This window comes from Cyprinodon tularosa, unplaced genomic scaffold (genome assembly GCF_016077235.1).
Source record: "Cyprinodon tularosa strain WSP-4 unplaced genomic scaffold, ASM1607723v1 ctg1523, whole genome shotgun sequence".
NCBI lineage: Eukaryota > Metazoa > Chordata > Actinopteri > Cyprinodontiformes > Cyprinodontidae > Cyprinodon > Cyprinodon tularosa.
In genome coordinates this window covers 33234-48657 of record NW_024038357.1, presented here as the reverse complement: position 1 = coordinate 48657, position 15424 = coordinate 33234, and the positions used below count along the sequence as shown (strand labels likewise).

General features: G+C 36.5%; 1 protein-coding gene across 1 annotated transcript; it reads right to left on the bottom strand.

The window, feature by feature from the left end:
* Positions 1–361: 361 nt before the first annotated feature.
* On the bottom strand, positions 362–12304 carry LOC119779885. The gene is made up of 12 exons (XM_038279729.1): positions 12184–12304; positions 9995–10030; positions 8733–9032; positions 8012–8284; positions 6921–7220; positions 6031–6324; positions 5018–5260; positions 4833–4937; positions 2890–2958; positions 2145–2195; positions 1976–2045; positions 362–1840 (listed from the first exon to the last, which is right to left on the bottom strand). Exons 1-11 carry the CDS (start codon positions 12218–12220, stop codon positions 1999–2001), a joined length of 1755 nt encoding a protein of 584 aa, XP_038135657.1. The 5' UTR covers positions 12221–12304; the 3' UTR covers positions 362–1840; positions 1976–1998.
* Positions 12305–15424: the final 3120 nt, after the last annotated feature.

Below are 15424 nucleotides of genomic sequence, written 5' to 3'. Positions count from 1 at the left end.
AACTTTCTAATATTATGGCCAAAACTCAAAATAGGATAAACAGCCCCTCTCTCTTAGACTTGTTGTGGCCTTGGAGCTCTGAGGCCGAATGAATAAAACTCAGCACTCATAAATCTGTATACATATACCTACATGAATATATGTAAAAGGGAATTAATAGGAGATAATTTTTTTCCAACCACAAGGCAAAGGTAAAATATACTTTTTATTTTATTTTTATATAATTGTGCTTCTGGCACTACAGGATTCAGAGCCTCGCCAGTCATGAACTTCACAGGACGTCACTGCCATCAAATGAGGAGAGTGTGGTCTTTCAAAGATTTCAGGAAGCTGTAAAAACTTTGAACCACACTGTGGTGGCATCTGTAATGATTTATGCAGAGGGCTTATTTATTTATTCATTTATTTGTCAGGTACAGTACACATTAATGAACATTTCTAAAAATGTGTCAGTATTAGCTATGAAGCTAGTTTTCAACTGCTGTCCCTGGGCAAGGTGTATAATGCCAACAACAATTATAACAAAAAATATGAAACATAGAAAAAAAAAATTATTAGGCTAAATACTTACAAAGGTAGATCTTATAGTTCAAACAGAGACATTGGCATAAATATGTACAGATGTTTTGTTGAAGGAGTGGCAACATCAAGGGGAACTTATTTTACTTATTTTTTAAAATATTAACTAAGCTCCTTATTTCTTACAGCCATTTAAATCACATTCTAACAAAAAATTACAGCAGAATCCTTTAAAACTGATGAAAACGTTTGTTTTATAAAATACAAATAAACCAAATTTGTAAAAAAAAAAAAAATAAATAAATAAATAAATAAGTCTTTAAAGCCACATGAAAACACTTATCTCTTTATCAAGTTGAAAATCTAAAATACATAACAGATTATGAATTAGCCAAAATCTGAAGCATCCAACCTCTTATGCAGCAAAGATATTATTACATTACATGATTTTTCTTTCTCCTTATGTACTGCTTTAGACAGATATATATATAAGAATAAGAGAACTCAATTACTGTGATGATAATACAAGAAAAAAAAAAAAGAAGTTTACAATGAAACATCTCACACCTTGTCAAAGCAAGCTTTAAAAAAATTATTAAGAAATGATTAAAACACATAAAACCATTGAACAAAATCTTTCGCTCACTTTAAAATGACAAAATGTTAACCTGTGTGATAAAATAGCTAAACTTTTTGCTTGCAATATAATTGATGTAGCTGCAATAATGTTGAAGCATTTCAGTATTTACAAAAGAAATAACCTTAAATTTCCTATTTTATTTAATTTTTAGGAATGCAAGTTCAATGCAACCAGGCTTTCTTGTTTTGTGGCAGAATCAATCAGTAAAACTCCAGTCAGACTTCTTGGTTAAAACAACAGTTGTTCAGATATTTTCCCTGTTCAGGCTCTGGACACAGTCCCAAAGAAAGGTGGGGGTAAACCGATTTGATACCCCCTAAGAAACAACATTAGACACACAATGTTTAAGTTTCATGTAAACATGAAAGCTAAGCATGGGGAAATACATTTCTTTACAATAGAAACTAACTTTCTACAACTACCAACATGTTTTTTTTTTTCATTTCCTCCGAAATTTATTCATGATGGATGTTTGTTTTTGAATGTGAAACTAAATCTGAATCAACAACTGAAAACAGTGAAATAAAGTCTTTGATGCTTAATGACAAAAGCTGCTGGATAGAAGGAAAACTCTCAGATGACTGGACTTCATCCTGGTGCCGCTGATACTACTGTCATGGTAGGTTCTGAGGAGCCAAAGGATTTGAACCCAGATCAAAGATGTTTAGGTCTAGACAGGACCTGATTGAACAACAGAACCAAACAAAGGTTTTTAAAGGAAAAATGTAGAAACAGTTCCTGCATCAGTGTCAAACAGCAAAATCATCTCTTCTACAAACTATTGATCCTGATTACTTCCAGATTTAGTGAACTCACCCCTCTAGAAAAAATGTTCCAGGTTAGTCTGACCCTGCAGTCACATTAGTACCATCCTGTTGTTCTTGACCTGAAATTATAATTTTGTCATTGAGTTCATTGTTTATCACAGTTACTGTATAATTCCATGCTTCCAGCAGCTATTTGATTATTAACATTTATACTGAACCATTTCCAGAGTTTCCAGACCCTCTGATTGTTTCATAGAGACCAAGATCTCCTACAGGAAAGTGGAAATCACACAGTTAAACTAATCTGCCTTAATGTCAGTGATACTGATGTAAACAGAACATTAGAACCACCTCTTTACATCTATTTCACACATGTTACCTCAATCCTGCTATTATTGTTTGAATTATTAGATGCCTCAGTCAGAACAAGAGACAGAAAATCTCTAAAGCAATAAAATCTCATTCTTATTTAGGGAAGTTGCTGAGTTATATTTGAATCTAGTTGGATACATCTGTAATTAGCTTGATGGTTATTACTGCTTCCTAACATTTATTCTGGATGATTTAACAATGAAACAGAAAAAAAAAATATGATCAGAGCTGAATAAATAGGAGCTTCAACAATACTTTATAATAGAGTTTGAACGGGTTAAAAGTTAGAAATATCCTTATCTATGTTGATCTGTGGCTAATTAAGCTAAATAAGACTAGACTGAAATAAATTCACAGCAATATTATAGCATTCACATTGAGATTTACTCTTCTATAAATGCAGTCTTCAATAAGAAAATAAAATCATTTGATCATAGAAGTTTGAATGAATGCATTCTGATTTTTCTGTTAATTTCCCAAGTCAACACAAAGGTCATTAGTAGTGTTAAAGATAAAATGATAAAAATATAATGGGAATATAATCTATATTCCATATTTGTGGAACCATTCAGAGAAAAGTGACAGACTGACCATGGAGGAGAGAGGAGTACACTTGCTGCTGATGGTCATCCTGGATGACAGTCTGTGCTGTTCTGATACCTTTTACAGAAAAAAAAATAAACATAATTTTAATTTTCTTCCAAATAAAGAAAATAACTCAGGTATAACCCTACAGCAGTGGTGGACGAAGTACTCCACAGTAGTACTTTGTAGTCACAGTAATACTTAGTAGTACCAAGTATTCAAACATCCAAATAAAAATGTCTAACTTTACATTTCTGTGTTATTTTTAGAATCATTTCTTAAGAACTTGTAACTTTCAGAAACTACCTGATGTATTGATGCCTAGAACCACTCTGTTACAAATTCTACACCACCTGTAAAGAACTTCAGCATAAAAAGGACACAAAAATAAGAACATCTATTATGATCATTATTTCTTATTTACAAAACAAACTCAATCCTCACAATTTTACTATGGAAAAGAGGGTTATGGTTGATTCTATTACCACCAAGAAACAGAAACTCTGATTTGAGAACTCATCCTACTGAAGAACTTGGCCACATGGCAACAACTAACGCCATAATAACGTTATAAACTACAAATAATATCAGCCCTGAGTTTGTCACATTTATGGAATTTCATGCTAATCTAAATCAGTGGTGTCCATATTCAGTCTTAAGGGCTGCTCGCTTTCATGTTCAAATTGCATTTCAAAAAAAGAAAAACGAGAACAACGGATTACAAAGCTAAGCTGAGCCAAAAGGAACAAGTAACTAACAGCTTCCTAGAAATGGACTGAAGTAGAAAGTATAATATTTGACTTTGAAATGTAGTGGAGGGAAAGTTATAAGTACTCCCCCTAAAAATTATTCAAGTAAAGTAAAGATACTTTAAAAAGTACTTAAGTACAGTAATCAAGTAAATTTACTTTGTTACTTTCCACCACGGCCCTACAGTGCTGTGATGTATCTGATAACTTAGACCAGATGCAGCATTCAGTCAATAACTGATATCCAACAAATCATTCAAATAAAACTTTAATCTTATTTCTATGTGGTTTGACTGCTGTATTCTTTAAACTTCCTTAACACAAAATTCAGGTCATTCAGCTGAGAGGATGGAGAGAATAAGGAGAGAAAGAATCTCCATAGAGGTGTGAAGGCAACAGGTTGGTCTGATATTTGGTGGAAGTGAAGGAACAGCCACATAATACCAAGTGATTTATTTTTGAATATCATTTATATATATAAAAAAATTAAAAAAATATAATTGAAGGAGACAGACATGAGGTGGGTGATGGTATCTGCTATAGAGGAGAGCAGTGAGGACATCAGGAAGGAAGAATGAAACTAGTGAGGCCACAGAAAGATTTAGTTCCTCCTCAGTGTTCTGAGGAAGAAAAGACACTGCTGGGCCTTTTTAATAACCTGGGGGGTGTTCACAGTCCAGCTCAGGGCCTCTGAGATGTTCAATGAGATCTATAGGTGGCAATAATGGCCCTAAATGTTGTTTTCCAGTTTGAAGAAGATACTCAGCTTGATTACTGCAGCACTTCAAGTCTAGAATCAACTGAATGTAAAACATGTTGCTGCAAACATGGAGACCAAAGCTAACTGTAGCTACAACAGACCTGCTTCAGGTTCAGAGCCACAGTTAGTAACTCTACATCTGAGCTCACTGCTTTCTTTCACCTAAATACTTATTTGTAGAGTTAGTTGAAAAACTAAAATGTAATTGAATAGAAAGACTTTTTCTTTCCATTTCAAATCTTACTATAAATAAATTTGAATAAGTGTTATTAGCTGTAATAAGCTAATTATAAATGTTCTAAAGACTCAGATTATCATTATTCAGTCACTTCCATCCACTAAGTTTAGGTGTTGCTGTTTCAGTTTAGTCCACATGGGGGAGTGCTCTGTTTGGAGAATGAAAGAGTGAAACATTAGATATTACAATATTAGAGTCTGACCTTTGGAGCGTCTGAACCGACACACCAGCAGAGGCAGAATTATCAGAACGATTCCAATCACTGGTCTAATGACCCACATCACATGAAATGAAGAACTTCCAGCTGCTGAAAATAAGGAGAAAATAACTCCAAACAATATCAATATTATTCTGAATCCAATCATTGATTCTTTCAGCTCTGCTCACCTTTTACTGCCATCCAGCTCTGTGGTGAAGCTTTTCCTGAATGTTCACACTTGTAGAAGCCTTCGTCTGACTGAGACACTGCAGAGATCTTCAGCTCCCCTCTGCTGTCATTTTGGACCAGTTTGTCATTGTGATAGAAAAACACATTGGAAAGTGTATTTTGTCCTCTGCGTCTGCAGCTCAGAGTAACAGAAGCTCCCTCAGTCACAGGATGGACGGGGCTCACCAGGAGAACATCTCCATCTGGAAAACAGTCAGAATATGAAGTTTCAGTCAGAAATCAGCTGCTGCAGACCTTTAGAAGAGGTTAGTGAGAACAATCTGAACACAGGATTATTTTCATTCCTGTTTGGCATTTTATCTCAGTCTCCACAGGGAACAATTTAAAACATTAAAAGATCATTTTAAAAAGTCAAATGAACAATAAAGTACCTGTATCAGATATTTATCAGAAAGTATAGATCACACAGTTACTGAGAAACTATGAAGCAACAACCTGATATTAAAGGAAACTCTGGAACTGACCTGAATTTAAAACTACAGATGAGTTTAAAATGTGATGAAACAGAAACAACAAAACGTTCAAAAAGTATAAATATCATTATGTTTTTAAACCTTATTAGTATGTTAACAGAGGTGTCAAGTAATGAAGTACTAATACTTTGTTACTGTACTTAAGTAAACTTTTTAGGTATCTAAACTTTACTCCATTACTTATCTTTCTTCTTACTTCTGACTTCTACTCATTACATTTTCACACAAGTATCTGTACTTTCTATTCCTTGGCTTCAGTTTAATGCAGAGGTCACTGATTAGCGGACCGAGAACAGGTGTTATGCTGAAAAGTGCATCCCTGCCAAGATATGCATCCCCAGTCGCGGGAGCGCGCCTTGATCTGTACAACTGTGACTATCGACGAGGAAAACAGATTAAAATATGACCAATGGAGCAACTTGTTTCATGTAGTAATCAAGCTGCTAAAATAAATGAAAGAGACAAACATAATAACATACCGACTGCAGTGATGTTGACTGAGCTGCTGAACTCTCCTGATCCAGACTCACACCAGAACACTTTTGTCTGGAAACTGGATTTTTTTGGTTCTTCTAGTTTTAGGTTAAAGATACAGGATCCATTCATCGTCTCCCAGTCCAGGCAGGTATGACTTAACCAAATGGGACCATCTTTGTACGCCCTCCACACTCTGGAATGAGTAAAGGTTCCTCTACAGTTCCCTGTTACAGACTCATCGGTGAAGTGTTGCTCTCTGTCAGGACTCACTGAGACAGACACAGCTGGATGAGCATCTGGAAACCCACATGGAAAAAACAATCAACATGAACAAGAGAAGAAAAAATCTCATTAATTCAAATTCTTTTTTCAGATTACAACATTTTATTATGTTTTGCCATAGATTTCTTCTCTTAAAGAAGATAAGATTATTATTTTTGATTTTGTTTCCACACTACTAATCTCATCAGTGTTTTCCTTCACAGTCAGACTTTCCCACTAACCTAAAGAGTCTTTATCCGCATATTTAAAGTTGATCATGAAACTAATAATACTGCAAGTATTAATAATGAATTCATTTTACAGCGTTCACAGTGGTTAGCCCATCATCCTCTCCTTTATTTTTTCCCTTTCCAAACACTTTATTTATTTATTTCTTAATCTGAGATAAACTCAAACAATGGATGAAGTTCTGGTTGATAAACCTGATTTTCACTTAGAGATTCAAGGATTCATCAAGTTTGTTTAAATAATTTACTTGTCAACCTGATTTGATCCAATCTGTGAAGTAAACACTTTAAACATGAAATCAGAGGGACGTGAGGTTGGTAAATATCCTGAAATGAAGGTGATGCCTAAACACATGATCATTGGTAGAAAAATAAACTCTGACCTGCAGACCAGACAAACTCTAGAAAACTGAAACGAGTTAAAATCTCTTGGTTTCCTCTTCCAGCTTTACATGTATATCCTGCTGTGTGTCTCTGTCCATGAATGATGAAGGAGTCCTCTACAGTCCCATTGATGCTGTCAGCCAGCAGCTCAGGTCTGTAGTCCTTCTGTGATCGATCAGGAACAGCTTTATACCAGTAGAACCTCCATCCTGTAGGTGGAGGATAAACCTTACAGCTCAGATTAACTGAGGCTCCAGGACTCAGCCATGATGGAGACACAGTCAGGGAAACCCTTATTCCTGTTGGACCAAAAAAATATATATTTTTCTAATAGTAAAGACATGTGACCTACTTGAAGTGATTTAGATCTGAACATCATTGTGATCATTAGAAAAACAAAAACAACCAGACAAAACTTTAAAAGGCAAAAATCGAAATCCTAAGAGTTGATCAAACTGACATATACATATATATATATACATATATATATACATATATATATATACATATATATATACATACATACACATATATATACAATTCAATCATAGACATGATCCCTTCCAGATATCACCAAACCCCCCACCCCAGCACAGAGGGACGAGGGACCTACCAGCTCCAGCCGGGGAACAATGCCTCCTTAACGACCGACTCTTAACAATCATAGACAGGTTTCAGGTATTACAGGAGACAATCCCCCCAGCCCCACCCCCCCCACCCCCCCACCCCCCGTTTCACGACCGACCCTCAGAATCATTAACAGGTTTCAGATATTAACGATGGAATCAAAGGACCCATTCATTGGTTACCATTTGCATGTTTCCAAGCGATACAAGACTGCGGATCCAGACATTTGAATTGAGAAAGCTTCCTGGAGAGGTGGCGAAACGTCTTCAAATCTTGGAAACCAAGTCCAGTGGATATTTTTTGAATTTTTACGGAATGACTGCTATATAGTTCATAACTACTAAACAGAACAATAGGCAAATAAGTTGCTGAAATTGTCAACTTCATAAAAATAGTAAAAGAAAATAAAAGTAAAGAGAAAACCTCCAGGACTCAGGAGAAAACAACATGGAAATAAACGTACTAGTGATGTTGACGGCATTGCTGAACTCTCCTGATGCAGACTCACACCAGTAAACTGCTTTAGGGTCCCACTTCCAGTCATATTTTAAGGTGCAAACAGATCCAGTCATTTTCTCCCAGAAGGAGCAATTAGTTGCACTTAAACCATAATAGTTTATAAATCTCCTCACTCTCCACTCAGCAGAGCTTCCTTCACAGATCAGCTGGACTTCATCAAAAGGTGAATGTTCCTCTCTGTCAGGACTCACAGTGAGAGACGCTGCTGGATTAGAATCTAAAATATAGAAAAAAAAAAGAAAAATGATACAATTTCTTTTTTGTTGTTGTTTAAAGGATTTATTTTTCCTTTCATCAGATCATTTCACAGATGTGAATGAAGGAGCATTGGTGTATCTTCAATCCTGAGAATCTAAGAACTCAAGCTATGAAATTAGTCACATTTTCTTTCAAATAGCAATTAAATTTATTTTCACTTTTTCTGGAACCCTGTCCATCCAGCCTTTAGATTCAACAATAAAACTTGTATTGCTAATATATTTCCAGCCTCCATTTTTTTTTTGTTTTTTTTTTTTATACTTTTTTATTTAAATTGTTTTGATGAATGAGAGCAAGATTTTCACAATAGTTTTTATCAATAATTTTGCTGAAGAAAATAATCAGAGATATTAAGATAACAGAATTAATTACATAAAATCTGTTAGTTTAAACAGAATCTCACTGACCTTCAGACCAGACAAACTTTGGTTCACTGTAATCAGTTAAATTCTCTTGGTTTCCTCTTCCGGCTCTACATGCATATCCTGCTGTGTGTCTCTGTCCATGAATGATGAAGGAGTCCTCTACAGTCCCATTGATGCTGTCAGCCAGCAGCTCATATCTGTAGTCCTCCTGTGATCGATCAGGAACAGCTTTATACCAGTAGAACCTCCATCCTGTAGATGGAGGATCAACCTTACAGCTCAGATTAACTGAGGCTCCAGGACTCAGCCATGATGGAGACACAGTCAGGGAAGAACTTGGTTCTGTTTAGAGAACAGAAGAAATAGTTTATTTTATTATTAGTAAAGACACGTAACCTAGTTTTTTCTGTATTAACCCTCTAAGACAGAATATATTAAAACACTAAAATGTTTTGTTTCTATTTTAAAGATAATCATCTATTTTCTTCAAAGGCTGAAGAAAGAGCAGATCTGTTTTATGAAATTTTATCTTTCTGGGATCCAAACAGCCCTTACACTCAACAATCCCACTTCACTAAGGAAACCTATGACTGTTTTCTCCAGCTATTAATGAAATATAAATAAAACACAATAGAAAGGACCTTGAGAGAAATTAGCTAAAGCTTGTAGTAGAAATCATTTAGATGGTATCATGATGAAAGGATATCAGGTAAAAATAGTGAATTTAGATTTTAAATCATCAGTGATGAAGTTAAACCTTTGGTGATGACTTCCAAATGGACAATGACCTTAATCACTTAGCAGATAAAATAAATCTGATCATCTTTTCTGAAAGAAACAGTGAAATGTTTAGAGTCACTTCATTTCAAGAAAATATATATCTGCATCTTTTCCTCCATTGATTTTACATAAATGTCTGATTTCATCTGGACAATAAAGATAATTATAATCTAACAACCTTCCACTCTTTTTTTTCTCTGGTCCATCTTTATAGTTTTGATGATCCAAAGGCAACAGAATAAATCAAAAATCAAAGTTTACATCTATTGATGATCATCAGAGTATTTCACTGTAGTCAGTGATTCTGAGGCTCAGACTCTCATTAAATCAATTCTACCACCATCATCTCAATAAATGGGATATAGGTAGAGGAAAGAGATGTCTGAGTTTCTCTGCTGAAAATGTTACTTGTGTGACATGATGATGCAGAAGCAGAAGACGAGAATCATGAATGAATCAAATGAAGAATTCAGACAAGCTTCTCAGCTCCAGTAATCAGTAAAGAGAGAAGAATGTTCTATTACCCGGATTGTTTCCACAGCAGAGGAGGAAACTGAGACCTGAAAAAAGAAGGAAGGACATTCTGTGAGATGTTAGCAAAAGGAAACAAAACCACAGTAAAGAAACATCATAAATCTACTGCTGCATCTCTTCTTTACTTATGGAGTTAAAGCCCAAGTTTGAACTTTATCTTTTAAATGTATTTTACATTCAGTAAAGTGGGTCAAATGGAGCATCTATGTAATCTGTCTGTGATCCCATCACTTTAGCCCAGGTTCCTGCAGAGAGAGGAGCCTGTTAGTCTTTGAATGTCCAATGAGTCTTGGCCAGTATCTGAAGCTCACAGCCTCAAATCAGGGTTTATTTTGTTTTAAGTGCTTGAATTTGAATGAGCAAACCAACCACACTGTTGGGAGCTGGAGAAATTCCATCTTTCTCCAGCAGAGTCCGCTGTGGATCCTCTGAGGGAGCCTCCTGCACAGCTGCAGCTCATCAAGACCATCAGAGGATCCACTATATAAGCTGTCTTCAGACCTTGCCTCAACGCCGCAGTGTTGTTCCAGTTGGTCAGCGCTAAAGCCTAGATTCTCAGTGTATCTCCATCCAGTCTGGATTCTAACTACTGTCTCTGTTTTCCAGGAAACCTGTGCCTCCTCTGTGAAAGCTCAGGAAGAGCTAACCTGCCGAGCCGACCCTCTGAGCCAAACCCTGAAGACTCACAGAGAACCCCCAAGCAGCTCTGGACTAGAGCTGGGAAATCAAGCCAAGGTCTGTTCAAGCTAAGACGCGAGACGCTGAAGCAGCAAACGGACTCTGCTGACAAACCCCTCTCCAGAACCAACAGTGACTCTCCCTAAGTAAACCTCAAGAACCCTCAAGGTACAAACAGTTAACCTGTGGAAATCAAACCCTGTCAGCAGTCACTAACTGTGCTGTCTCTCACGCAGACTGCGGTGAACCAGAACCCAGACCAGAACCAGAATCAGTACATTCTGTGTGTGTTGCGCTTTAATAAACTGTTCAACTTTTCATCCTTGTGTCCGTCAGTGGTGTTCTGCATAACTGGGTCTCCTTTAGTGAACCCATCATGACACACACTTTATTACATTTTAGGTGTGGATGTCCTTTCTGTGTTTAGGCTAGTGTTGCACCGATACCGATACCAGTATCGGACGGGGCCCCGATACTGCCCTAAAATGGTGGTATCTGTATCGGCGAGTACCAACAAATAGGGCACCGATACCATTTTGAAAGCCATAAGTTCATTCAGCTATTGTCACCCACTCCTGGTAGGCAATAAAAAGTTCTACTGGATTCACTTTGTATTAGATTTTTTCCTGCTTCACAAAGGTAGGCAGCAGCTTGACAAAGCCATGATGGCAACTATTTTACATTATTATGGTATCAGTATCGGCCGATACTGCACAGCCAGGTATCGGGGCCAAAAAATGACATCTGCGCAACACCAGTTCTTATTGACCTCTATATGACCTCTGTTCCTCATGGACTTCATATTGCGTATGTACAGAATGTCTGACCTTGACAAAAACAAGACTGAAATCCCTAGAAGATCATAAAATCATCCGAGCTGCAGTTTCAGTGACTGAAGTTCTGGCAGCAAAGTTTACTATGAAGAGGCTCTGAGTCTGATCTAAGGTGAGGAAGCAGAGAGCAGTTTGGAACAGCAGGTGTCAGAGTCGTACAGCATGGAGGAAAACTCAGATTACAGCCCTTCTGGTGATGTCAGAAAAATGATGTCCTCAGTTGTTCCTCATTTCCTGATTATGAAATAGAGTCAATATAACAGTGGATTCAGACAACAGGAGCCACAAGACTGGCTGCTTTCTATGCATATATATCAACATTTCACCTCTTCCTACCTTCATACATTGAAATATATCATTCAAATGTGGGATCAGTAGGTGCTGATGCTGTTCAATGTTGGAATTGTAGTGAGAAACTCAAAATATAAATTCTTCCTGTTATATAAATTTTATATGATCAATTACATCAATTAGGATTAAACATTTTCAGTAAATGAAAAGGTCCAAAAATCTTATCATGAAGGCATTCCTGACATGTTCAAAGTTTCCAGGACCAAAGTGAAGTTATTAAATATGAACAGTATTTCAAAGCTGTAGTTTTCTGTACTTGAGACTTTAAAGATGATCTATTATCTCCACAATTCAAAGGGGAAAAGTGATGTACTTACACAATAAGCCCAGCACACAGAGGAAAGTGCGACCCATCTTTAAATCCGGCAATAAAATGGTTCAGCTGCTGTGTGGCTCCACAGATATGGTTCTACTTGATCACATGACAACGGCTGAAACTGCAGAATATGAACAGGAAATGTGAAAAAAGAGTATCTATGATTCTTGTTTATCAGTTGATCTGCCTGTGATGATTTCAAATATCATACCGGGCAATAAAAAAGTTGTGACAGATAAAGTGTGCATGTTATCGGTCCTCAGAGCCTTTTTACAATTTTTAATGATTCCTTCCTTTGGAACCTGCATCTATTCTGTAAAATAAGTGTTGCAGACCTTTTAAACTGTTTTAACTCCACTTACTCTTATATTTTACACTTGCTTCACTGCAAACCAACATCTTAGCTCTAGTTGAATAGAATTATTTCAGACTGTCTATTGAAAGATTTTTTTCATGTTGGTATTTTTCCTTTTCCTAATTAAAAAGTCTCTAAACGTTCTAAAGTTTCTAGTTCTCTTTAATTGGATCAACTGAATATAGTTGTTATTAAGTAAAGCTTTTGTCAACTTTTGCTCATTGATAAAGTGAAGCCTCTATCTCCTCAAAGGAATCTCAAGAAGGTCCTTCAAGCTTCTTGGTGAAGGTTTTCAATCATCCAGTACACCTAAGGTCTTTAGAGGAGAGCCCTCCTTGATGTGATTTCTGGTGATTCTCTTCAAACAGATTTAATACTGGAACTTCTCCCTCAGAAGGTCTGAAGAAAGTTTTTCAAATGAAGGGTAAAACATCTTCAAGTGCAACAATTGAGGTTTTTTTGTATATAAACCTATTTTAGATTAGTTATTCATGAATCCCTTCTTATCTGGACTAATGTAACCCTGTATATGTGGAGCTGGATCAGTCATCCCTGCAGCGTTTACAAATAGTTCATCACTGCAGCTTGTCTTTAAATAGGTGCAAAGAAGGATGAACACATAACTCCAGTCTCTTCAATGGCTTCTTCTGTAATCACATGAATATAAAAATTTGATTAATCACTTTTAAAGAGTCTGATTCCATCATATCTATGTGATCTCCTCAACAACCACACACCTCTGAGAGCCAGCCAGTTTCTTCTTGATGTGAAAAATCAATATATTACTTTGACTTGGCTTAATCACTTGGCTTTATTACTTTATTGACTTTGGTTTAATTACTCATTTCATTCACCTTTCTAACTCCGTCCAGTTTCTCATTACCGTTCATCTGATCCACCTGCTCCTGGATCAGATGATCACGTGCTCCTGCCCTCTATTTAACGAGCTTCTAACCAGTCATCCACCATGATGTATAGGCCAGAAATTACAGTGTATGGATTAAAATACAATTCAATTTATTAAATAATGATAACTTTAAAAGCAGTAATAGATTTCAAAATAACATGAGAACTTTTAAACTTTTCAATTAAATTCAGTTTATTTATAAAGTGACAATTCACAGCGTATGTCATCTAGAGATATTTTGCATTTCACCAGATCATACAGTCAAATTAATTTAAAGTTTTCTATCGAAGGAAAACCAGTTAATTGTATCGACTCATTGACTTGGATGAAATCCCTCACTCTAAGCATGCTTGTAGCGAAAGTGGAGAGGAAAAACTCCCTTTTAACAGGAAGAAACCTCCATCAGAACCAGGCTCAGTGTGAGCGGCCATCTGCCGAGGCCGACTGGGGTTCAAGGAGAAAGAAGCAGAGATACAAAAAGCAGCTGTAAAAGGTGGCCCCGTCCAGGAAACACACAGCCAGGCAGACAAGCTCCCATGTCAGAGGATAAAGAGAGCGCATCCAGCCAGTTAATCAGAAAAACAGGACTGCATTGGAAAAACAGGCCAATCTCCAACATCTATAAACAAAGGTGTTGATGACAGCAGCACAGCTGATATTTCTCTCCAGGCTGGTGTCACTTAACCTGTTAAAACTAAATGCATTAATTTCTCTACATAAATTCCAACTTTGCACTTTAAAAGAAATCATTAATATATGTCCAGTTTTTCTAACTGAAACTAAAATTAGGTGCTAGTATATGTTTATCCATTTACAGTTTTTCACAAGTTGTATAAAAGTCTGGCATTCGTACTGCCTTAAACAATTAACAAATAATGACCTATCCAAGGTCCATATACACATTTTTTTTAATCATTAACTGTCCATCATTGCATTAATTCTTTTTCCCACTTTTTCAGGCAAAAGATCTTTTTAAATATTTATTGGATGATCCCTCATCTGATGAGGACAGCGTAGCACCTTTAAATCTGTTAGACAATCAGCCGTGCTGCTGCGTCCTGTTTGCTCATGCCGCCCAACTGCAGCGGTGCACATTCTGCATGACCACAGATGACCTTTGATTTCTACCATAAGGAATCCCTAAAATATATCCAAAGAAAATAGTTAATTGCATACTGTTTATTTTTGGATAAAGACCACGATGAAATATAGTTATTTTTCTATCTATTTAAATATGATGTAAATGTTTCCTTGCATTGTCATTAAAACAGTTTCTCTGTTTCCATTTGAATATTTAAACATTAAAGTTAACATATTCTTGAAATTTAGGTCCGGATTGCCATGGCATTATTAGACAATTATGTAAGTACTCTGTAAAGGTTAACTGTTTTATGAATTGCAAAATAAAACTGACTAAAACTAGACTAAAACCTTTTTGAGTTTTAGTTGACTAATACCGTATTTTCACGACCATAAGGCGCACCGTACTAAAAGGCGCACTCTCAGTTATGTGTCCCATTTCTGTATTTAACACACACATAAGGCGCACCGGACTATAGGGCGCGTTTTTTATATACAGGTACATGTCCTCTACTACCTTTAAATACCTCTACTGCGTATTTAAAAATACAGCGGGGGCAAAACTGAGTATGACTGTGCTTTATTCATGTATTTATTACAAAGTATTAATCAAACCTGGCAGCTGGCCGTGAGACAGACACATCGCAGATGACACAGCGCTGTGGTCACTCCTAAATTAACTTAAAATCCTGAAACCTGCCGACAGAATATGTTCGCTTTTATTACCGGTATCCTGGTGCCTGCAGTTTCAATTATTTAGATGAAAAACACCTGCCAGCAGCTGCGGTGAACGAAAGGATTTCTGCTGTCGGTGCACCGCTGGTATGTGGGGGTCTGAGCGCCTCCGACAGAAATAGATATTCTGGATGAACTGACTGCAATTATGACGTTTTCAGGTGG

Bases quoted from the DNA above. Each gene is read 5' to 3' on its own strand.
- LOC119779885 (XM_038279729.1), bottom strand. From the start codon at position 12,220: ATGGGTCGCACTTTCCTCTGTGTGCTGGGCTTATTGT. The intron at 9,033-9,994 runs GTAATAGAACAT...TTCTCTAAACAG, and splicing joins CTGCTGTGGAAACAATCCGG to AACCAAGTTCTTCCCTGACT. The intron at 6,325-6,920 runs GTCAGAGTTTAT...GTGGGTTTCCAG, and splicing joins AGAGTTTGTCTGGTCTGCAG to ATGCTCATCCAGCTGTGTCT.